This window comes from Engystomops pustulosus, chromosome 3 (genome assembly GCF_040894005.1).
Source record: "Engystomops pustulosus chromosome 3, aEngPut4.maternal, whole genome shotgun sequence".
Classification (NCBI taxonomy): domain Eukaryota; kingdom Metazoa; phylum Chordata; class Amphibia; order Anura; family Leptodactylidae; genus Engystomops; species Engystomops pustulosus.
Window position 1 is genome coordinate 114,531,100 of NC_092413.1, and position 24,449 is coordinate 114,555,548.

General features: G+C 35.3%; 1 protein-coding gene across 2 annotated transcripts in view; it reads right to left on the bottom strand.

Annotated features, from left to right (window-relative positions):
* Positions 1-24,449, bottom strand: part of GRIK2 (glutamate ionotropic receptor kainate type subunit 2) — a 437,454-nt gene that overhangs the window by 140,253 nt on the left and 272,752 nt on the right. For both annotated transcript variants that reach the window (XM_072141893.1, XM_072141892.1), the window contains 2 exons: positions 4,014-4,157; positions 2,342-2,449 (listed from right to left, as the gene is read on the bottom strand). In XM_072141893.1, the coding sequence (XP_071997994.1) occupies positions 2,342-2,449; positions 4,014-4,157 (252 nt within the window). The remainder of the gene's footprint in view (positions 1-2,341; positions 2,450-4,013; positions 4,158-24,449) is intronic.

Sequence of the window (24,449 nt, forward strand, 5' to 3'; positions counted from 1 at the left end):
TAATTCATCAATGGGTCTGTCCTGTGTATTAAAGGGGTCGCCTGAGAGCATAACAAACCAAATGGTGGCTGGTTAAAAATAATAAACACTTACTTACCTCGGTGGTCCCTCCCGGCATCCCACGCTGCCATCACTCCAGTCCGTGGTCCATGTAAACAAACAGGGTCATTGAAGTGCTGCGTTCAGCTTCTGGCCTGCCAAGGTGGCCGGCCACGCCCACCCACCTCCCATGATACAGCGCTGGGAATCGGGATGGCATGGCCATCTACCTCGTACCCCTGTTTGTTTACATGGGGCATTAACCGGAAAGTCGGCAGCATGGGATTGCAAAGGTAAGTGTTTATCTTTTTTAACCCCCTCCCAGCCACCATTCATTTTTTTAACAAGGTAAACAAGTTAATCTAGCTGGTGATGATAATGGCAGTCTCCATAATTTTGTATGCAAAAATTTTAAACCTGCAGTCTTAAATAAAAACAGCATAGAATAATATGTATGTTTCCCTATCAATAAGTAGATTCCGTAGTTTTCCTTGTTCCCCTTTTTCAGTTTCTGTAATTGTAAGTGCATTGTTTACCTGCTCTGGTGGTTACCTGTTATTCCTGTCCTCCCTATTGCCTTCCTTCCTGTATTCAGTCTTGGTTGTGTGTTCTCCAATTTACTTCCAGCTATCTTTTTGCTAGAGGGGCCCAAATTTAGTACACCAGACCCAAGTATCCTTTAGTCCTTTCCCCTTCTTTCTGGATAGGTATTTGTGTTCAGAGATACAAGTTGAAGAAGGGTCTAAAGCTAGTCTGGGGAAGCTGATCATGACTTGCTTAGTCATAGAGCAAGGGACAGTTTTCCCTTCCCTGTTTCCTTAGTTCTTGCTGCTTTCTCTACACGGTTTCCTGTATCTGTGTAAACTGTGATACTGCTCATCTTCTCAACCTGATACTTTGCAGTGCTGAGGAGTTCTGGAAACACTCACCATCATTAGTATCATTTTAAAAGTTTACGTTAGAAGGATTTATAACAAATATAAGAAGATTACCGCAGTCACAGTGCCTGGATCTATGAGTAAGTGTCCCTGGATTATCATACTTGATTTTGATGGTAGATTTCCTATACTATCAATGCTGTGAAATTTTACCTAGGATTTCAATACTTACAATACAAAATCAAAAAGGCTCTTTTTGCCCTGATTTTAAGCACAGATTTTGCAGCAGCGGTGGGTGGAGAACAGGTAATGCATTGCAAAACCATTCAAAATCATTCTACTTATTTAAAACTTTCGAAGCTGCAGATTCAAAAGTTTCTGTTGCAGGTTTTATGGCAGCAAATAGATAGGATTTGTGTAAATCTCATTTGCTATGGTAATATTGTATATATCTGTAGTATGTTACCTCATACCTCATATCATATTATGCAGGTAATCCATAACTCTCACCTACTATAGCATAATGACAACTTCTTTTATATGTGGTTGTGATGTTTGAAAATGTCAGCTGGAAATAGTAAACAGAATTTTTTTTACAAATTTTTTTATTTAATTGGTAATAAAGAGTTACCTTCTGTATTGCTTTGCTAACTGTCATCTCACCAGTGTGAAATCCAATTTGCCTAATGCTCATATTTTTCTACTTAAAAGTTTGCTCTTTTGGCATTCAGGGCAGTGCATTCTGCTAATTTTCTTTTCTTTAACTAGACTGTCGCAATATTTTCAATGATTCCTTCACCCTCCAAATACCCCTCTCCATTAGTACATATGTCAAAATATAAATCTTATTTTGTTTTGTTGTTTATACCAGAACTCACATCTACTAATCCCTGCTGTGCTACAGCTGTGCTTTGTGTAGTTATACTTTGAAAAAGAAATGTGCAGTAAGATCAATGGCTCCACCATACACAACAAATAAACAAGAAATCAGTAATATTAGAACATAAATAGATAACAAAACATGGCTTGCCTAGTTTTGATGGCTAATTTGAATTATTGTTTTAAATAAATAAAATCTTAGAGTAAAATTTATTTTATTTTTTACTTTTTGTATTCAACTTTAAAATCAAATGATTGTATTGTTCAATTAGATAGTAAATCAGATCCAATTAACTGCTACATTTTGCTTGGGAATATATAATGCCTATTAATTTACCTTTAATAATTTACTTGCTTAACTCTTTAAATCACTCCTGGGCATGTTCATTAGTGGTTTATTGTATTGCTAATTGCCTAAATTTAATCCAATATCCAAAGCTGAAGGAAACTATAAACAATTAAAACATCAAATGCAAGACACATAAGATTACTATTTAACATTTTGCTCTTGGTCTTTCGGTCTATAGGGTGAACATATCACATACCTTTTCAAGACCTTCTTCCTTGAGACTAATCACATCTAAATCAAAGTCTGTCCGTAAGCCATTGGTTTTGTTGAAAGTTATTCGTCCTGTGAGACCTTCCCAGTGAGCCTACAGAAAATAATAGCATTGTAGTAAAAAAATGAATATACATATTAATATTTTTAAAAATTGTTAATAAAAAATACAAAACAAATAAATGTAATGAATGTCAAATTTAGATGGTTTTATTTTCTACTTCGGATAAATCTTTTAGTTACACACAATGGGGGAGATTTATTTTTTCTCTTTTTTGCTTTCCCGTCAGTTTAGTTCCTAGTCTTGTTGCTTAGTCTAATATGTGTTAGGTGGATTTACATTGTGTCAGGGCTCTTTCACATAGCAGCCTTTTCCATTCCTTCCTCAGTTATTTTCATGGATGAATTACTTAAATATTGTTTTCAAAGGGTGTTTTCACATTTCAGTTTTTTTGATCCATTGTCTGTGAAAAAAAATTGAAACCTGTCCTATTTTTTTCATTTATGGGGAACATAGGAGTCAATAGAAGTTTATGGGTTCACCAACAAATGATCATAAGGTAAATATTTTGTAACTGATGCAGCTGAAGGACCAGGTGTTATGTTTGCTAACCTTTTTTTAAAGCCTGCAGTTTCTTTTGTGAATATTTAAAAAAAAGCAATCACAGCTTCCAAAATGTGGACAAAAAAACAGAAGCAAAACTGAGACAAAACACAATAGCAATGGACAAGCAACACACACACCTCTGTGAATCTACCCTCAATTTGGATGTGTGCCTGTTAGTCTAACATTGCTGCCTGGAGCATAGAATGCTACTTTTTTGTGCTAAAAAGTTGGTTGTCCTGATTCTTTCTGCATAGTTTTTTCCTTGAGACCAGGAAGTTATTTGCATATTTTTGTGACTTTTTAAAAAGATATAGAAAACAGGTTCCTAAACCGTTGGAATTATAAGATTAATACAGCGAAACCTGCTTGGACTTCTGCACCATGAGTGGCAGAGAAAATAAGAAAAAGTCACAAAGCAAATTGTCAACTAAAATTTGTGATTTTTTTGTAATGAGAAAAAGAAGAAAAAAAACATAAATCTCACCCTCACCCCTTACTTTATAGTTTCTTCATGATATAATCTTGTTAAATATAGTTACATAGTAAGGTTGATAATAGACACAATTCTATCAATTACAACCTATATTTTTACAGTGTTGAGGCAAAAACCCCTAACAATCTCTGCATAGTAACTCACATGCAAAGAAGTGAAATCCCATGCAAAGAAGGACTCACAGGTGGAATGGATTGTTAATCTCCCAGGCTTAACCATGATTTGCAGTGTTTGTAATAATTGTATTTTATATGCCTTATATGTATGATAAAATTGGTTATGATTTCGGACAGTAGTTTTGTGTGCATTATTTCTGTTTTTCTTCCCTCTTTGCTTGAATACCAAGCTTTGTTTCTGTGCAACATGATCTGAGGGTTGATGTCCTCACAAGGCTTTGTTACATTGATTTTAATAAATGTGGTGCAGATTCCATACCTGTGGTTTAATGCATAAATGAAAGCAGATCAACTAACAAATTGATCAATATGTTTCCAAAGATTATTTAATTCAGCATTTTTTCATGGATAGTGTTATTAGATATATGTAAAAAAAACTTACTTCTTTTATAAGATTGATAAACCGAGAACCAAATCTCCAAGGTTTATGCCGATTACATTGTAGTGAACTAACAGTCATTTGAGGAAATTGTTGTACAGCGACTGAGACAACATGCACTGCGTCATACATCAATGCTGCATCAGTCTATAATTGAAAAAAATATTTTACATATATTATTAATGCGAACAATAACAAATTCCTTACATGCACAGAAAAACTGAGAGGAAAAAGTCAGCATCAATGTTTAATAATGAAAATCTTTATTATGTACAATAAACTATAAAAGCAGTGATTCATAAAATTGTATATACCAGGTGAAACACTGGGAACAAACCAGGTAATTGTACGGAGAGTACATACATGGTGAAAGACCGTCAGTTGATGTAAAGCTCTTCAGCAGCATTAAGAGGCCTTCTTCTTCAACAATAGATCTAACTATAAGCTGGATACAGGTAGGAGGGTTTTTGGGAAGATTGAGATCATCACTAAGTATATGCCGAGGAAAAATGTATAGCCCACTATTCGGTCACCCTATATAATAACGCACCTAGTCACTTAGTCCATAGTAACTAAATTGAAGACAAAGGTACCCCTTAGATAAAGGGAAGAAAGGAAAAAACTAGAGAAGTGAGCATAAAATTGGATCTTTATTAATGGCACATAAACAAAAATAATAATAACATAAAGACATAAACGGTGCCAACATAAAATGGCACTGTCCTGTGGATATCAATAGAATACAAAGACCGCGTCTTTCCCGGACAGTGGAGTCCCATTTGTTCCGACTTGGTAAGAGCTGGCAATTACTTTCTAATGGTTACCATATATTCAGCCCCTACATAGGTTATTGCTGCAACTATTCACACTAGGCACTATAAATACATGATCCATCAGTAGGCTTCATGTCCACCTTTGTCCAGCCTCCTGTAAATTGACTTTTCTAATTACCTTTTTCTCCACATTGTCCAGGTTGGTCCGTTTCCTTTTCTGCGCCATACAACTTGGCAGTTTATTGTATTCTATTGATATCCACAGGACAGTGCCATTTTATGTTGGCACCGTTTATGTGTTTATGTTATTATTATTTTTGTTTATGTGTCATTAATATCCATTAAGATCCAATTTTATGCTCACTTCTCTAGTTTTGTCCTTTCTCCCCTTTGTCTAAGGGGTACCTTTGTCTTCAACAATAGATATAACTATACTATAATTTGTATTATATGCTATGCAATAAACTTTAGTGATCTATGTAAGTGCTATGTATCTGGTGTATACCAAATATTTACTGTATTTATGACTATTTTCATTCATAGCATTGTTATACGTTGGTTTATGTCTAAACATTATCTTTAACTACCCCAATATGTAAGCTGCATGTGACCTAATTACTTAACTTAACCATTTTAGTTTTTTTTTACATCTCCATTCTTCACTCCTTAACCATATCCTTTACAAAATTTATTAGGGTTTGTGTTCTGTGTAACAAATGATACTTCCTAGTGACAGTATTTCATATTCCATGTCATGCAGTGGGAAGATGAAAATGAATTCCAAATGTGATGGAATTGTAGAAAGATTTTCTTATCAATGTTTACAGCTTTCACTGTGCTCTCCAAATGACACCAATAATACAGTATTGCAGTATATGCAGAATATTCTAAAGATGCTTAACAGTTTGCCTCTGGCACAATAGGTATATCATTCTAATATTGATTTTTGAGAGTGGGGTTCAATAAACAGGATGTAAAATGGGAAAAGTCCAAATAAAAAGTTTACAAATTCTCTAGGGTTTGTGGCATCTGCGGCCACAGTTTGAAACACTATCCAAAGACTTCACATGTGATCACATGTGTTTCCAAAACGTTAACTAAATATGAAGGAAATACAATCCAAAAGACAGGTGGAGCCTTTGGATTGCGTTTCAACACACAATCAAAAATCTACTGGTGAATACAGCCTCAGAGGCTCTGCAAATACGGCATTGCACCTGAAAACTATCCTATCAAAAGCTGTCCTACAAAACCACAATAGAGCTTCTTCCCTTCCGCACTCTGCAATGGGCCCAGATTACATACACATATGGGTTGTCTCCTTTCTTGGAAGAAACTGCACAATATATTCGTAGATGCATTTCCTACTTTTATTCAGTTTATGTGGGTAAATAAATTTATGTGTGATAAATATTAGTGAATTCCAAATCAAACCTTCATTTTGATTGAAGTTCTGTAAAATACGAAAAGGGTTAACAAGTATTAAGACTATCAGTTTGAAAAACAGAACCTTTAGAATTTTGAAAATAGCTAATTTTTTCAAAATATTTACCAATTCACCTTTTTTCATAAATAAATGCTAAATATATCAACCAAAATTCCCCACTAACCTGAAGTACAAAATGTCATGAAAAATCACTTGGTTAAGTTAAAGCATTTTTAAAATAAGGCTGCGGCTCCAAGGTTAGGAAATTTAGGGTCTAATAGTCATCTGTCCGGTTAGGGGTTAATATAGTTGGTAATTTTACCCAATCCTCCACGACAGTTTGACCATACCCTGTTGCACTATAATAGGGGCGCCTCCACACACCGCCCCTATTGTGTACACACCATCCACAGAACGGTTTTCTGAGATACAGGATTCAGCTTCCTCATCAGAATCCAGGTACACATCAAGACGGGTGAACAGGAGACGTTGCTCCCTATTTTCTTTGACCATAGACCATCTCAGTGGTGAGTCCTTGTGGATCATTATTTTTATTTTGTCTGTAGCATACATTACCAAATATTGATCTACACACAAACATGGCATACCTTTGAAGGGCTCCTTGGCCTATGGTAGAACCAGATATTTGGTCAAATCTTTTTAGACAATCTAATTGTATATGAGTGCTTTCATACTTTCAACACTTATATTTTTTATCAACAATTTTAATTATTAAGATTAAAAATTAAATTTTATTCACTCTTTATACTGTTTCCATTTTTAAAGTAAGTACAAGATAAAGTGACACATGCTGGTTTTGAAAAATAGGCCTTGGTCATCAAGGCACAAATGAGCTTGGTCACTAAGGGGTTAAACAATATGCTCTTTTTCCATATCCTAGTATTGTCTTGGTGTATCCATGATGTATGAAATAATCCATCCATCCAATATGTATTCAGATGCTTAAGGAGACAGAGAATGCCTAGATTGAACAGTACAACAAAGCATGCACTAAGATTGTCAGTAGCTACGTCTTGTCACTCAGAAGCTTTCAGATGAAGCACAAGGTTTGTCATTTTGAGGAGCCTATCATTATTTTAGTTGACAGTTCCTTTTCTTAAAATGTGTCTTAGGCATTCCTGAAATATACAGAACTATCATTAAAAGTTATAGGACATAAATTCTAGTGAACTGTCAGCAATAAAGTGCACAAAATGTGTATTTATAATGCCTACTTGCTCTTCCAATATCTTATTGATTGGCACATGGTGCTTAAGTGAGCTGATCATTTAGCTTTTAATTTACATGTAAAATGACATAAAGAAATCATAAAAAGTGTACTGCTCTTTATTTCGATTTGTATGTTTATCTTAAAACGATTCTATAATATTGTTTATTCTTTGTTAAAATTCTGAAATGAATTTGAACAATATAATGAATATATATATATATATATATATATATATATATATATATATATATATATATATATACACTCACCGGCCACTTTATTAGGTACACCATGCTAGTAACTGGTTGGACCCCCTTTTGCCTTCAGAACTGCCTCAATTCTTCGTGGCATAGATTCAACAAGGTGCTGGAAGCATTCCTCAGAGATTTTGGTCCATATTGACATGATGGCATCACACAGATTTGTCGGCTGCACATCCATTATGCGAATCTCCCGTTCCACCACATCCCAAAGATGCTCTATTGGATTGAGATCTGGTGACTATGGAGGCCATTTGAGTACAGTGAACTCATTGTCATGTTCAAGAAACCAGTCTGAGATGATTCCAGCTTTATGACATGGCGCATTATCCTGCTGAAAGTAGCCATCAGATGTTGGGTACATTGTGGTCATAAAGGGATGGACATGGTCAGCAACAATACTCAGGTAGGCTGTGGCGTTGCAATGTTGCTCAATTGGTACCAAGGGGCCCAAAGAGTGCCAAGAAAATATCCCCCACACCATGACACCACCACCACCAGCCTGAACCGTTGATACAAGGCAGGATGGATCCATGCTTTCATGTTGTTGACGCCAAATTCTGACCCTACCATCCGAATGTCGCAGCAGAAATCGAGACTCATCAGACCAGGCAACGTTTTTCCAATCTGCTACTGTTCAATTTCGATGAGCTTGTGCAAATCGTAACTTCAGTTTCCTGTTCTCAGCTGAAAGGAGTGGCACCCGGTGTGGTCTTCTGCTGCTGTAGCCCATCTGCCTCAAAGTTCGACGTACTGTGCATTCAGAGATGCTCTTCTGCCTACCTTGGTTGTAACAGGTGGCGATTTGAGTCACTGTTGCCTTTCTATCAGCTCGAACCAGTCTGCCCATTCTCCTCTGACCTCTGGCATCAACAAGGCATTTCCGCCCACAGAACTGCCGCTCACTGGATGTTTTTTCTTTTTCGGACCATTCTCTGTAAAGCCTAGAGATGGTTGTGCATGAAAATCCCAGTAGATCAGCAGTTTCTGAAATACTCAGACCAACCCTTCTGGCACCAACAACCATGCCACGTTCAAAGGCACTCAAATCACCTTTCTTCCCCATACTGATGCTCGGTTTGAACTGCAGGAGATTGTCTTGACCATGTCTACATGCCTAAATGCACTGAGTTGCCGCCATGTGATTGGCTGATTAGAAATTAAGTGTTAACGAGCAGTTGGACAGGTGTACCTAATAAAGTGGCCGGTGAGTGTATATATATATATATATATATACAGTTGAGGGATTTTCTCAAAACAATTCATTTTCCTTTAACTGCATACATTCAGAACTCATAGCATATATACTGAGGCTTCGTTGGCAAAGAAGGTCTATCATCAGAAATGGAATCTTGGTCACTTCAGGTACCAAGATCTGTAGACTACCAATGTCTGCACATCCTATAGCCACAGTTGCAGAAAGTTGCAATATACAATCTTACCTCTGAAGAAACCACTTCAGGTGATGATACACATGGAGACCTGCATGACTTTTCCTCAAATGGCCTATCTGCTGTTGTTGTCTGCACTGCTGTACTCCTTGATGGTTCCCCGTTTATACCCTTCTACACCAGTATTATTTGTATATACTATACTTTACAGCATTGCTATTTGTACTTTTTTATTATTAAAAACACATGGTAGGGACAATCTGAACTTTTTTTGTTTGTGGTAGTGGGTATTTGTTAGACCTATTACATGACTTAGACATTAGCCATTAAGGGGACAATACCCTGTCCACCTTACTATGTTTTAATATTGTACTAACGTACATTTTAAAGAAAAACAAGAATGGATATACCAAGGATGCTTACTCATACACAAAGGCACAGTGACTGTGGTAATCTTCTTATATTTGTTATCCACGACCTCATCTAAAATCAACTTTTTAAATTATGCTAATGAGGCAGTCACACTTCAATCTGACTTTACAGTCAGAAAAGCCAGGTCACAGATGTGCTATTGTAGCTCATCAGGCTCATTAGCATACTTTAAGAAGTTGATTTTAGATGGAAAGTGGCCATAAATAACAAATATAAGAAAAATACCATAATCATGGTGCCTGGCTCTGTGAGTAAGTGTCTCTGGCTTATCATGCTTGAATTTGATGGTAGATTTCCTTTGTTTTTAGTATTGGTTATTATGTTTGTTTGTTATGATACTTCATTGTTGCCCCTTTTCTATTTATATGAGTACATTTGCACATAGAAAATCTGTGTTATTTCAAAGGTTTCACAGTTTTTAACACAGTTGTAAACGCTTCAATAAGATGGTAAGATTACAATTAAAAGTAATCTCTATGAATAGGATGAAGGCGGATAACATAGGATCACGCAATAAATGATGGGATAGATTTCCTATCCTGTACTATTACCTGCTACTAGGCATTTATGTGGGATGATGATAATAGCTTAGGACATCATATAGGTCAATGTTGGTGACCCCACAAGAACGTAAAGAACATATACCTTATATACTCGAGTATAAGCCTAGTTTTTCAGGAGGCTGGGGCTGGCAGGCTATATACACTGGGGCATGGGCTGGCTGGCTATATACACTGGGGCAAGGGCTGGCTAGCTATATACACTGGGGTAGGGGCTGGCTGGCTATATACACTGGGGCAGGGGCTGGCTGGCTATATACTGGGGGGGCTGTGACCAATGCATTTCCCACCCTCGGCTTATACTCAAGTCAATAGGTTTTCCCAGTATTTTGTGCTAAAACTAGGGGCCTCGGCTTATACTCGGGTCGGCTTATACTTATATATATTTAAAAAGTATCATTTAAAAAAAAAAATTTAATAAAAGGATAATAAATAAAAATGTAAATTGATATATGTATTTAGTTTCCATATTTAATTAGTAACTTTTACTAATTTAATTTTTAATCTAGCTACTCAATAATACTTTTTACTAAACAAAGAATTTTCTGTGTTAAGTGTAAAGTATTACAAACTATAAACACATGCTATTCTGCCATTAGTGATCTTCATTTCTACAGATAATTAATTAGAACTAAGAAGAAATGCCTTGGATAGTCTCACACCATCAACAGGTAATAAAATATATTGTCCCTGAAATAATTTCACTTAATTCACACTTGCTCACACATCCCACACACAATTTTCTTAAATAAAATTTAATAAATCTTCAAGAGAGATTAAATTTTGCTGTTTTATGAACTGGTAAATTGCATTGTATGCTTATTGGACCTCTATATTTTTCCAATTTTTCTGTGACTAGGCTCATTCAAAATTGTAGCTATGGGAGCAATTATATCAAATAGCATAAGAAATATTTTATTATTGAAAATGAGTTACCCTACTACACACGGTTTACACTTGAGTGAAAGAACCAAATATCATTGTGAAGTTGTATCACAGTCTATAAGTGGTTTAGGAGAAAACATAAATTATATATTTGAATCTTAAATTTGAGCTAATAAGAAAAATAGAGATAAAATACAAAATATTTATAGTTGTGAAGTATAATCCTCATATGATTTTTAAATGGAATTTTATCATGGTTTTAAACATACATAATATTGAAGGAAGTTAAAAATTATCTTTATTGTATTAACATAAAGATCACTAGGGGATGAAAATTTTAGATTATTTTAATGGACAAATCCCTTTAAGAATAGAATCCTGATAAATTTGCTATTAACTATAAAATGTCTGAATATGTATTTAATTATTCCCAATGTATGCCCAAGGTAGTTAAAGGCAGTTTAATGACTATTTTACTGTAAGTTAAGTTTGGGAACATATTACTATCAAGGCCCTTCTCTGTGGTTTCCAAGGAAACAAACATAAGGCTGCATTACTTATAACAATACTGTTTTCATGGTCAAAGTATAGTTATGAAACAGAATATATACTTAGATTTAATAGCAGTGAATTTTATTGACTGTTGTTCAATATTAGTGTGGATCATTCTGTTGCAAAATGATATAGATTAAGGCTGCATTCAGACAGCCGTTGTGGAGACACATATCCAGACACAAGTTTGTGGCTGACATGTGCTACAAATCGGGCTACAGCCAAGCAACCACATGTTTGTGTAAATGCACCCTAAGAGTGATGTCCGTGATGTCTGCAACATAAGACAAGTATGCTCGTCCTGATAAGAGGGTACTTCCTGCATTAGGACTACCTTCCTCATCCTGGTCAGTGTGCTGGTACTTTCATAGTGCACAGCCTGGTCTCTGCAGGATCTGCCCTTCACAGTGAGAGTGCTATGTAGGGAAGATCAACTGCAGCAATCAAACTTCATTGAGGCAACTAAGGTAACCTCCACTCTGCAATGTCATCACAGAGTGGAGGTTACCATTGTAGCTGAAGGACTAATGAAGGCCTCCACATCTGTATGGAAGACTTAGGTACAGCCTATTGCAAGGTCATTTAAAAAAAAAATTTAATAAAAGGATAATAAATAAAAATGTAAATTGATATATGTATTTAGTTTCCATATTTAATTAGTAACTTTTACTAATTTAATTTTTAATCTAGCTACTCAATAATACTTTTTACTAAACAAAGAATTTTCTGTGTTAAGTGTAAAGTATTACAAACTATAAACACATGCTATTCTGCCATTAGTGATCTTCATTTCTACAGATAATTAATTAGAACTAAGAAGAAATGCCTTGGATAGTCTCACACCATCAACAGGTAATAAAATATATTGTCCCTGAAATAATTTCACTTAATTCACACTTGCTCACACATCCCACACACAATTTTCTTAAATAAAATTTAATAAATCTTCAAGAGAGATTAAATTTTGCTGTTTTATGAACTGGTAAATTGCATTGTATGCTTATTGGACCTCTATATTTTTCCAATTTTTCTGTGACTAGGCTCATTCAAAATTGTAGCTATGGGAGCAATTATATCAAATAGCATAAGAAATATTTTATTATTGAAAATGAGTTACCCTACTACACACGGTTTACACTTGAGTGAAAGAACCAAATATCATTGTGAAGTTGTATCACAGTCTATAAGTGGTTTAGGAGAAAACATAAATTATATATTTGAATCTTAAATTTGAGCTAATAAGAAAAATAGAGATAAAATACAAAATATTTATAGTTGTGAAGTATAATCCTCATATGATTTTTAAATGGAATTTTATCATGGTTTTAAACATACATAATATTGAAGGAAGTTAAAAATTATCTTTATTGTATTAACATAAAGATCACTAGGGGATGAAAATTTTAGATTATTTTAATGGACAAATCCCTTTAAGAATAGAATCCTGATAAATTTGCTATTAACTATAAAATGTCTGAATATGTATTTAATTATTCCCAATGTATGCCCAAGGTAGTTAAAGGCAGTTTAATGACTATTTTACTGTAAGTTAAGTTTGGGAACATATTACTATCAAGGCCCTTCTCTGTGGTTTCCAAGGAAACAAACATAAGGCTGCATTACTTATAACAATACTGTTTTCATGGTCAAAGTATAGTTATGAAACAGAATATATACTTAGATTTAATAGCAGTGAATTTTATTGACTGTTGTTCAATATTAGTGTGGATCATTCTGTTGCAAAATGATATAGATTAAGGCTGCATTCAGACAGCCGTTGTGGAGACACATATCCAGACACAAGTTTGTGGCTGACATGTGCTACAAATCGGGCTACAGCCAAGCAACCACATGTTTGTGTAAATGCACCCTAAGAGTGATGTCCGTGATGTCTGCAACATAAGACAAGTATGCTCGTCCTGATAAGAGGGTACTTCCTGCATTAGGACTACCTTCCTCATCCTGGTCAGTGTGCTGGTACTTTCATAGTGCACAGCCTGGTCTCTGCAGGATCTGCCCTTCACAGTGAGAGTGCTATGTAGGGAAGATCAACTGCAGCAATCAAACTTCATTGAGGCAACTAAGGTAACCTCCACTCTGCAATGTCATCACAGAGTGGAGGTTACCATTGTAGCTGAAGGACTAATGAAGGCCTCCACATCTGTATGGAAGACTTAGGTACAGCCTATTGCAAGGTCTAATAGCTAAACTGTCTGTGAAAAACTGACATTATAATATACTGCAGTACAAAAGTACTGCAGTGTGTTATATGAGCTATTATTTTGGCACAATACCTTAAAGCGTTAACCCACTGGAAAATAAAACTCCTACTGCAAAAAACAAGCTGTTATTTGCCATGTCAGATAAAACAAAATATTATAATTTAATATACAATAATATAAAATAAAAGTTACCGCATATACTTGAGTATAAGTTTTTTAAGAACAAATCATGTGCTGAAAAACCCTAACTTGGCTTAGACTCCAGTCTATCGGCATACACTATCATGTCAGCAAGCGGTTGATGTCATGGTGACTGGAACTGAACATGGAGCTGACCTGCCGGGGGACGTCATAAACGTGAGTACAGAGTTTTATGGGGTTTTTTAGGCTTAAGAGGGCTCTGGTGGCTATATACAAGGGGGTAAGCACTGGCTATATACTGGGGGATGGCACTGGCTGTATACTGGGGGAAGGCACTGGCTATATACTAGGGGGGCAAGCACTGGATATATACTAGGGGGCTGCTAGCTATATACAAGGGGGCAGGCAATGGCTATATACTGGGGAGAAGGCACTGGCTATATACTGGGGTAAGGCACTGACTATATATTGGGGGTAGGCACTGGCTATACACTAAGGGGGCAGGCACTGGCTATATAATGGGGGGAAGGCAATGACTATTTGAGGGGGCAGGCACTGGCTATCTACAAGGGGGTAGGCGTTGACTATATATGAGTGGGCAGGCACTGGCCATATGCAAGGGGGCTGCTGGCTATATACAAGGGGCAAGCACTGGCTATATACAAAGGGGCAGGAAGCTGGCTATATACTAGGGGGCAGTGGGGCTAGCTAAATACAAGGGGCAGGCTGTTTTAAAACTAAAACAGTGCTGTCTCCCAAAGGTCATTTTAGGCCATGCCCTTAAGTTGTTTATGTGGAATTCATCATTTATCAGTTCAAAACATATGGATTTTATTAGAGTTATAAATCAATAAAGTGGTATTAGGAAAATAGTATCAATAAATATGACTCACTATGTAGTACTTTGGGCTCTCTTTTCATGCCTCACATGTTTTTAGTGTGTTTATTGCCATCCTATCATAAAGAATATTTCCAAGTATTTATCAATCTGTTGTTTTAAAGTTTTTTAAACCCTTAAAATCTCACTTTGTGCTTCATGTAAGTAGAAAAATGTTTCATGGTATTTTTTGAAAAAAAAAAGGATATTTGGCGTAAATTTTGAAAAATTCTCAAAAAAAATTCAAAATGTTCTACTTTTCAACACAGCAAAAATACTTGATAACTAACATTAACTGAATGTCTGCTTAATGTTGACATGATTTTTTATGCATCCTCTCATTTTTGTAGGAGGTTATGGGGCTTTGCACTTTAGGTGCAATTTTTAACCATTTTATAAAAAAGCAAAATCATGCTATTGAGGGACCTGCTCAGATAAAAACCAAATACATTACCCCAATATAGAAACTAAAACCTTCAACTTATGCAAAACAACTTTTATGAAGTCTGTTAACCCTTTAATTGTTTTAAAGGGGTTTAAACAAAATTGTGTGCTATTTCTGCCATGTATAACAATACCCCATGTATGGTGGTAAACTGTCAAAGGGAAGCTGTGCCATTCAGAGAAGATTATGCATTGTCCCTTTTTAATAGCTATACAATCTTTATTCTTTTGGCAATTTGGACAAATAAGGGCTTATTTTCAGCGACATGAGATGCACATTACAAATACTTCATATCAGTAGGTCATTAACTGATTGATGAGATTTTATTAACTCTTGAATGTATGGAGGAAAAGAAAATCATCAACTTTGGTCTCCTTTCTTTTAGTATTTTGTAGGGGATGTACACCGTACAGAAAAAAAATACTATATTAACTTTATATTACTTTTATTAACTTATTAACTTAATTTTCATGTGTTGAGTTGTTTCAGAGGTACCATTTTGGCCACATAACTTTTTTTCATCACTTATTGGAACATTTTTGTGAAGGGATTTTATGAAAAATGTACATTTTTGTTTTGTTTTTGTATTTCGGCGTTCACTGAGCGGGTCAATAATGTTACTGATTTATTGTACAGATTGATATGGAGGCACCAGATACCAAATATGTGTTTTTTTTTATAATTTTGTGTTTTTTGTACTTTATTAGATAAGCATAGGGAATTCTGGTGTTTAGGGGACTTTCACTTTATTCAAGCAATTCTTTTTATTAAAAATGTGTGTTTCAATTTTTTTTTTACTTTTACAGGTTAGCTTGAACAAGCGATGCTTTGATCGCTTGTTCAAGCTCTTATTCTTAAAACACAATGTAATACAGATGTATACAGTGTGTTACAGCCGGGTCCTGCTGGGAGGAAGGACCCGGCTCCCGGAGAAGACCCTGGGGCTGGATTACGATCATCGGACCCCCCAGTAAGCGTGCGGGGGGTCCAAATCGGTACAGATGCCTCTTACACAGTGTGGTAATGAGTGACCGCGGCATGTAAGGGGTTAACACCTGTGATCAGAGGAATGTACGATTTCAACTTCTGGCACCAGCGGCGTTCGACAACCGTTGCCAGAAGCCGGACATAGTACTACTTCACAATGCAGCGAGTCCCTGCTGCCCATGATGTATTACTACATCCAATGTTGGTAAGGGGTTAATATCCTTTGATGATCACTGACTAGAGTGTATAAAATGCTGCGAATTTTCTGTTTCATACATAACATCATGTCTGACAAAGAGAACAAGTGTTCTCGAAAGCTCACCATCAAACTGAGGCTTTTTGAGACTTTTTGCTGCTAAAAAGTCTCATAGGACTATATATACCTCTTCATTAATCTTGAGTAAACATAGATCTACTGCTAATAAATGGTAATGCAAATCCAGATTCATAAATTGGGACTTTTGCAAAAAGTCTCATAGTTACTCCAGTCCCATGCTGGTGTATGTACTGAGACATTTTATGCATTTTGAGACTTTTGGGGACTTTTTGAAAAAAAAAATCCCAGACAGAAAATAGACCATAAGCACCTTTATTAAAGGGCTAAAGCCACTTTAATGAATCTGATGGGAACTGAAGCTCCAAAATAGACATAGAACTGACCCAAGGAGCAGGTCTTAAGATAAATAACTCCCAATATGTGTATGTATAGGTCATGCATTTGATCTTAAGAAAGAAACATGATCTGTGAAAATTGGATTTTTTAAAATAAAAATGTCATCCTTCTCTATAAGAGATTTTTCAACCTCCCTACATATATATTAATCAATAAAACATGGGTCATAATATCTCTTCTAATTATATACATACTATATTTGTCTTGTCAGTTGCATGAAGCCCTCTTCATTATAATTTACTTTGAAAAAATGATTTCCTTAATTTTTCATTTTTCTTAAAAAAAAATTCAAAAATGCCATGTGGCAATTTAGAATAGTATAAATGTATAGTATCAAATTCTGTTTAAAGACAAACTGAAAATCTTTTATGAATACAACCTACTCAAATAGCTTCAGGTTTGTTACAATACATCTACATTAAGAGGAAAAATAATTTAGGTTTAGGATGCTCCTTTAGTACATGAATACCTACACAATATGTCCCACAATAGCAAATAAAGATGTAAATCTGGTGCAAATTCATGCTCCTTCTAGCCTGTAAGATCAATAACTTAATACAGTATGAAAATCAAACCAAACAATTGTGATTTACTACAATATTTTCTCGTTTTGATCATTTAAATACATTGCTCATACATGTTCTTTATTGACATTCATTCTATTGAGTTATGCCAGTTCATTATGATAGGTATTATGTGAATCCAATTAATATTAATTTTAAGAAACATAATGAATACATATTTATTACAACAACTAATTTTAATACCTACACAACATGCCCCATGATGCCCCATATAAAATGTATATCTGGTGCAAATCCATATAAATTTTTTCCCTGTAAACCAAAATATACCTAGTGCCCATTAAATACCATGGTTAAGTATTTACCCACTCTATGGAGTTGCAGATTGGATGTTATGCTGCCACAGAGACTTTCTTCATCAGGCACAAGCAGAGAACCCTTACAAACTTTATTGAGGATAACCCCTTAACAATGTGTGACAGAATAGTAGGTGATGTCATTGATTACAGATGTATGTAGAAGACTATACCCTTTCCATACATGGTGGGTAACTTCTTCATTATGCATTTGACACCCATGCCTTACACCATCAATTGTGAGTGGCAAATAAATGCTGGAATGCACGCTGCCATATTTGCTGTATTCGTTGTCAAACCTGTGATCATACTGACTCAAAGACTAAAAAGGACATGTCATATGGACCATATAGTTAAAGCCATAAAAAGCCTGTAAGAAGATGGCTCAACTGCAATTTTTTGTCAATACCAATGCATTCTGATTTTCTTTTCAACTACACTGCATGAAATGTATCATAGGGAAGGGAGGAGAGTAAAGTCTGGGTTCCTGTAGTGAATCACTGGGGGGGAAGCACTGTCTAAGAGAGAAGCACTGTCTGGGATGGTAGCATATCTGGGGATGTTAAACACAGTCGAGAGGGGAAGTATTGTTTAAAAAGGAAGCACTGTCTGGGATGGTAGCATGTCTGAGGGTGTTAAACACTGTATAAGGGGGATGCATTGCCTGAAGGATTAAATAGCAGAACACACTGTCTGTGGGGGAGCTAGATTGATAGTGGGCATTGTATTGAAGGGGAGCACTGTATAGAAGGGGGCACTGTATACTAGATTACTTTATAGCAGAAGGGGGTTGAATAGAGGGGACCACTCTATAGCAGGGGTACTTTTATTCTTTAGTCTTTATGCAGTGTTAATGGTAGTTGTTATGGTGTGGCAGTATTATTCAGTTATTATGCACTGGTGATGGTAAAGGTTCTGGTATGGTGGTATTATTCAGTTATTATGCACTGGTAATGGTAAAGGTTCTGGTATGGTGGTATTATTCAGTTATTATGCACTGGTAATGGTAAAGGTTCTGGTATGGTGGTATTATTCAGTTATTATGCAGTGGTGATGGTAAAGGTTCTGGTGTTGTGATATCATTCAGTCAGTTCACAGTGGTAATGGTAGGAGTTATGGTTTGGTTATATTATTCAGTCATTTTGTGGAAGTAATGGCTCATGTACACCAGTATTATTATTATTCTTTGTATCATGGTATTTGTATAGTAGACATTTTGTTTCACTGCCTCAGCAAATTGTGACTATTGTAGTCATATCCATGGTGTTTTCTAAGGTATGTCTTGACTTCATCCAAAATGTATGCTTATGACAAGTCAAATATCACATACTTGCTTTAGTCATATTTTGTGTTAAATATTAATAAAGAGCTATTTAAAATATAGAACAATTATATAGAAGTTTTTGTTAAGTTTGGGGTATTTTTCATTACGTTTTACATTTCTATGATGCTTGTCATCAATCTAGTGTAAACAAAGGAAACATTTTAGTCAACTGTTCATGTCAACTATATTACAGCAATTAAATTCGGAGAAGTAAACAATACCAAAAAGCATCACACATTATAAAGATCAGAAAAATAACTACAGAGAAATTACTGAATTTCCTCTAATTTATAAAACATATAATATGGCCATTTTAAATATTCTAGTGCTGGAAAAGCTTATTTTTTCTGTTTTCTCCGTCAAGTATGAGGTACAGAAATTGACTATTATCATTCTTATTTTTGATTTTGTGATAATATTCTCTTATTTTTCTTAGCATTAAAATATGTGAACAACACAAAATAACAAAGAGACCAGTATTCATTTAAACTCATCTCTGATGCTAAAATTCTACTTCCATGAAATAAGATTGTTACAAATAAATGGACCGTCCTCAGAAATAATCAGTTATTAAACATAATAGATGTGACAGAGAAGTTCTGGAATTTTTTAATCACTGAACTGCTGTGAATACACTGACACCCAAAGGTTTAACTGTATAATGCAATGTCCATGTTGTTGCTGAGTTTATATGAACTCAGTTTCAGAATTAATGATTATTATATAATTTTTTTTTTATTTTAAAGGAAGGATCATTTAAATACATTATGTTGTCACCTATATACCTATATACTTTGCAGTTTACAAGCTTATCTGAAGGCAGAATTGGTGAAGCACGTGCCAAATAATCTCTGAGCTGATCACTGCAGACTAAAGCAAGAAAGAGATTGCAGACACTTTAAAAATCATCATTATGTGTTTAGGCTGTGTTTTAGGGGCAAAGTTATTTATTAGCATTCATCTATCTGCAAACTGAAATTTACTTGTCCTAAGGCTCAGGGATAGGAGGAGATTACAACTAGTAAGTAGTGCTGAGCAGACACGTTCAGATTTGGTTTCGGAACAAAAAGCAGAGAAAACCGAATTTGAAAAATATGTGTTAACTGTTTAAAAGACCAAATGACAAAAATTACATTTTTAAATGAAAATAAAAGTTAAAAAATAAAATCAAAAATCAGAAAATTCAAAACATCCCACTTTCCCTAGAACTGATCTAAATATAAATAAACAGTAAAAATCATTAAAATGAGAGGTGCCATGTCCCAAAATGTCCAATCCCTCAGAATATAATAACTATTTTTCCTGGCGTTTAACCCTGTAATGGAAAATAGCGCCTAATGTAGAAAATGCTATTTTTTGCCATTGTAAAAAAAAAAAATCTATAAAAAGTGATAAGATGGGCCATAGAGTCCTTAAAATGGTAGCATTGAAAACATCATTAAAGTCACAATAAATTACACCACCCACAGCTCTGTACACTGAAGTATAAAAAAGTTATTTGTGCTGTAAGATCGCACAGTGAAAGCTGTAAAATCCAAACCCCAAAAGAAGACGACGCAGATGCATTTTTTCACTAATTTGACTGCATTTGTTATTTTTTTCCTGCTCCCTATTAATTACACAACATGGAACATTAAATACAATCACTATGAAGTGCAATTCACAGAAATCTTAAGCAGAAAACAAGCCCTCACAGCTCTCTACATGGAAAAAGAAAAAAGTTATGGATTTTTTAGAGGTGGGGAGTGAAAAAAAAGCAAAAAATGAAAAAGAGCCTGGTATTTAAGGGTTTAAATGTGACTGTGGAATGAGGGGAGCGGCCAAGTGGCGCATGGAGCTAGACGCATGAGCGAATAGCTCTGAGGCCGAAGCTCACATTAAGTGATTTCTTGTGATGGCGTGAAAAAAAGGTAAAGGGGGATATTTATCCACCGCTGCAAATTCACAGCCCGATACATCTAGAGGCTTCTGCCTCTCGATGTATTGGGCTGCCAGCAGCACAGCGTTTAACCTACGCCTGGCGTAGAAAAAAACGCAGCCGGCGACTTTTCACGTATGAAAAGTCGCCGGCAGCAGCGAGTGCGCAGGCGCGGGGACAGTAATAAATCTAGTCAGGGTTTCTCTTTTGGGATGTCGAGTCAACTATGGGCTATATTGTGGAGTTGAAGTCCCCAACTATTATAGTGGAATTTGAATATTATTTCCTATTTTGGTTAAAAACATTTTCTATAAATTTCTTTTGTTTTCTATTAGGGGCGGAAATTGTTGTTAAAGAATATGCTATATTATTTATTATACAGTCTAATATCACATATCTTCCTTCCTTATCAATGATTGAATTGTTAAGGGTGAATGAGAGTGAATTCCGTATGGTTATAGACACAACCCCTTTTTTATTTGGTGCAGGGGCTGCAAAAATATGAGAGAAATTTTTATTTTTAACCTTATTAAGTCAGGTTCTTGTGGATGGGTCTCTTGGAGACATAAAGTGTCAGCTTTGTAAATTTTAGCTTCTTTCCAAACCATTGATCTTTTAAAAGGTGAATTTAGACCTTTGACATTTAAAGATAGTGGGGCAGATTTATCAAGTGTCTGAAAGTTAGAATGTTTCAAGTATCCCATGGCAACCAATCACAGCTCCCCTTTAAAATATTCATGAGAACCGGTAAAATAAAAGCTGAGCTGGGATTGGTTGCAATGGGCAACTAGAAATATTATGACTTTCAGACACTTGATAAATCTTCCCCAATATGTTAATTACCATTGTTAATCAAAGCTGGTCATGCAATATATCCCTAAACAGTTTACGTTTTGAAGTAAACGTTCCGTACAAGATAGTGGTGAAATCAATCTACTCAAAGCTAAGAGCCATCATCTCATACCAACTCCTTAGGATCCAGGTATTGCCTTGCTGTCACTAGGTAAGGAAAACATTCCAATCTCTCATACAACAATTATATCTCCTTGTTTACATGCAACTAGAAATCTTATAGCTAAAACTTGGAAATCAACCTCCCTTCCCTCCGTACGAGAAATTTTATATACAGTTATAACAACAATTATAAGATGGGGATTCTTATCGCCAAAACCAATGACCATCAGAACTTTCGTGAGAAACTATGGGTAGCTTGGACAGAGTATCTAACTACCTACCCATTCTGATCAGAATTACCTAAACCGCTTAGAGTTTAGTTGTGGCATGTCTAAATCATAGAAAAATCATCTGGAGGAGCTCCAGTGGGCATTGTATATTGTGTTTTATGCTAGTAACAATTGATATATTTTCAATAAAGAAAAATTGCTAAATAGCAAATAACAGCGTGGTAAACGTTTCATTCATACTTTAAGAATTACTGAGGGTGTGGAGACCTAAATAAACATGCTGGGGAGACAGGTGTCTTGCCATGTAACTGCCATTTATCATTAGACACTTTAAGAAAGTGTGCAGTTCCAGACCAAATAGCAGAGAAACCAATTTTTAATAAAAGTTGCCATTTTCATCCAGAACTGGGGCTCCAAACTGGAAAAAAAAAATCTTTATTGAAATATGTATGGACTTTTTATCATTTTCCTCTGCTATTTCTGAATATCAGCTTTTAAGAATCATTGGTTCCCTTGAGATTATCGCTTCAACTTGGTATGATATGCAAACTGTGCAAAAACATATTTGAAAGATCACCTAAATAAAATACTGCATACAGAGAACACTGAAATATAATTTATATATAGATAAAGCATTGTACCTGCATGTATTTATACTCTGTTGCGAAGTATAAATAAAACTTAAGTTTTAAGGCTGTAGATTTTCTCATATCATTAGTTATGAAGTGAAATAATCATGATGAATTTAAAATGGCTATTTACAAAAATAAATACTGATCCATAGATGCATGACTTTATTTGTAAATCATATTTGCTTTAGAAAAAAATCCACTCCGGTACATTTTTATGATTGCAAAGGCATATTATGCATCTAGTGGCTTATAATGAGTCATTTAAATAAAATGTTTGCTCGCAATTAGACATCTGCATTCAAAGTAACAGAGGCCAACTGTGTCGTCTAGCTGCCAGAATTACAGTGCATTCCTTAACAGGACAATAGGGTAGAAAGGAAAATTCTAATTATAAGATATGCATCTTTAGTATTCCATGGTTGAAAGACCATGAAAAACAAGGACTCTTAATACATTTAATTGCTTGCTGCTAATAAAGAGTTGTCACACACAGAAGCTTTAAAACAGTAGTTCATGCTTTCCATCCCCTTCCACATTGGAAATTAGCATGCTGTGGTCTATTAGTATGCTACAAGTGCAACACTATGAAATAATTCACTGTAATCAATGGCTATGTGGGATGCCTGAACAGAAGCAGTGGTTTGGATGCTTTAAAGGAAAATTTGGAAAGGTAAAATTATGTGACCTTATATCAAACTAATGCAAACTGCTTTTATCCATTAAATATTTACTTTGTGTGGGATCTTATCCCATCCATTAATTTTTTAAACTGACAACATTTAAACCTACAGTGCTACAAAGACATGTGCTTCAAGTAATTCTCGAAGTTACATTAATAATGAATAGATAATAATAATTAAAAAATTTAAAAAAAACTTTTTATTCAAATTTTTATTGGAGGCAAATGTTGAAAAAGTGGCAATTTGGACAGTTAGGTGGTTTTTCTCTGTTAAAGGGTTTGTGGGTATTCCCACAAAGACAAGTTTCTTAAATGTACTCAGAATAACAAAAAACACATAATCTAATTCTATTAACAAAAATGCAGCATTTAAAAGATATAAGTCAATCCTCATGAACACTATTTCAGTTGCCCCTAAACACGACCCTGTAACTTCTGACTTTAGGGTAACGTCGACATCTTGCCTGAGGCTTCACGGAGCTTGTTTCTCTCTCGTCAAGGATGGGGCTTACAGACACATGCACTGACTTCCTGTCGGCAGCAGCATGAGGTTTACTACAAGCTACAGACAGATAAGTTCTGGGGAGGCATCTAGTAGATCTAGTGTGTTGTGGAATAGCAGGGATGTAGCAGGGCTGAGAGCTGTGTCATTATGTGCAAAAGGCATCTAATGGATCTCATCATCTCATCTCTGATCTGTCTTATCTCTCTTACTATGTGTCAGATATTATTACATTGTTCAAAAGCTAAATGAAAGTTCATATAAACCTGTACCCTGATAATATAACCACATTGTCAACTCACAGAATTAGATGGATGTTGAAGTGTTTGCTTAGAGAGTCCCGCCTACACTTTGGAATTTTGCACTGAGCAACCTAGGTGGTGGTAGGAGCTAAAAGAGCAATACAACTGAGTAAAATTGTGAAGTAAAGGATTATGATCTTTACTTTGTTACCATCACTATGGG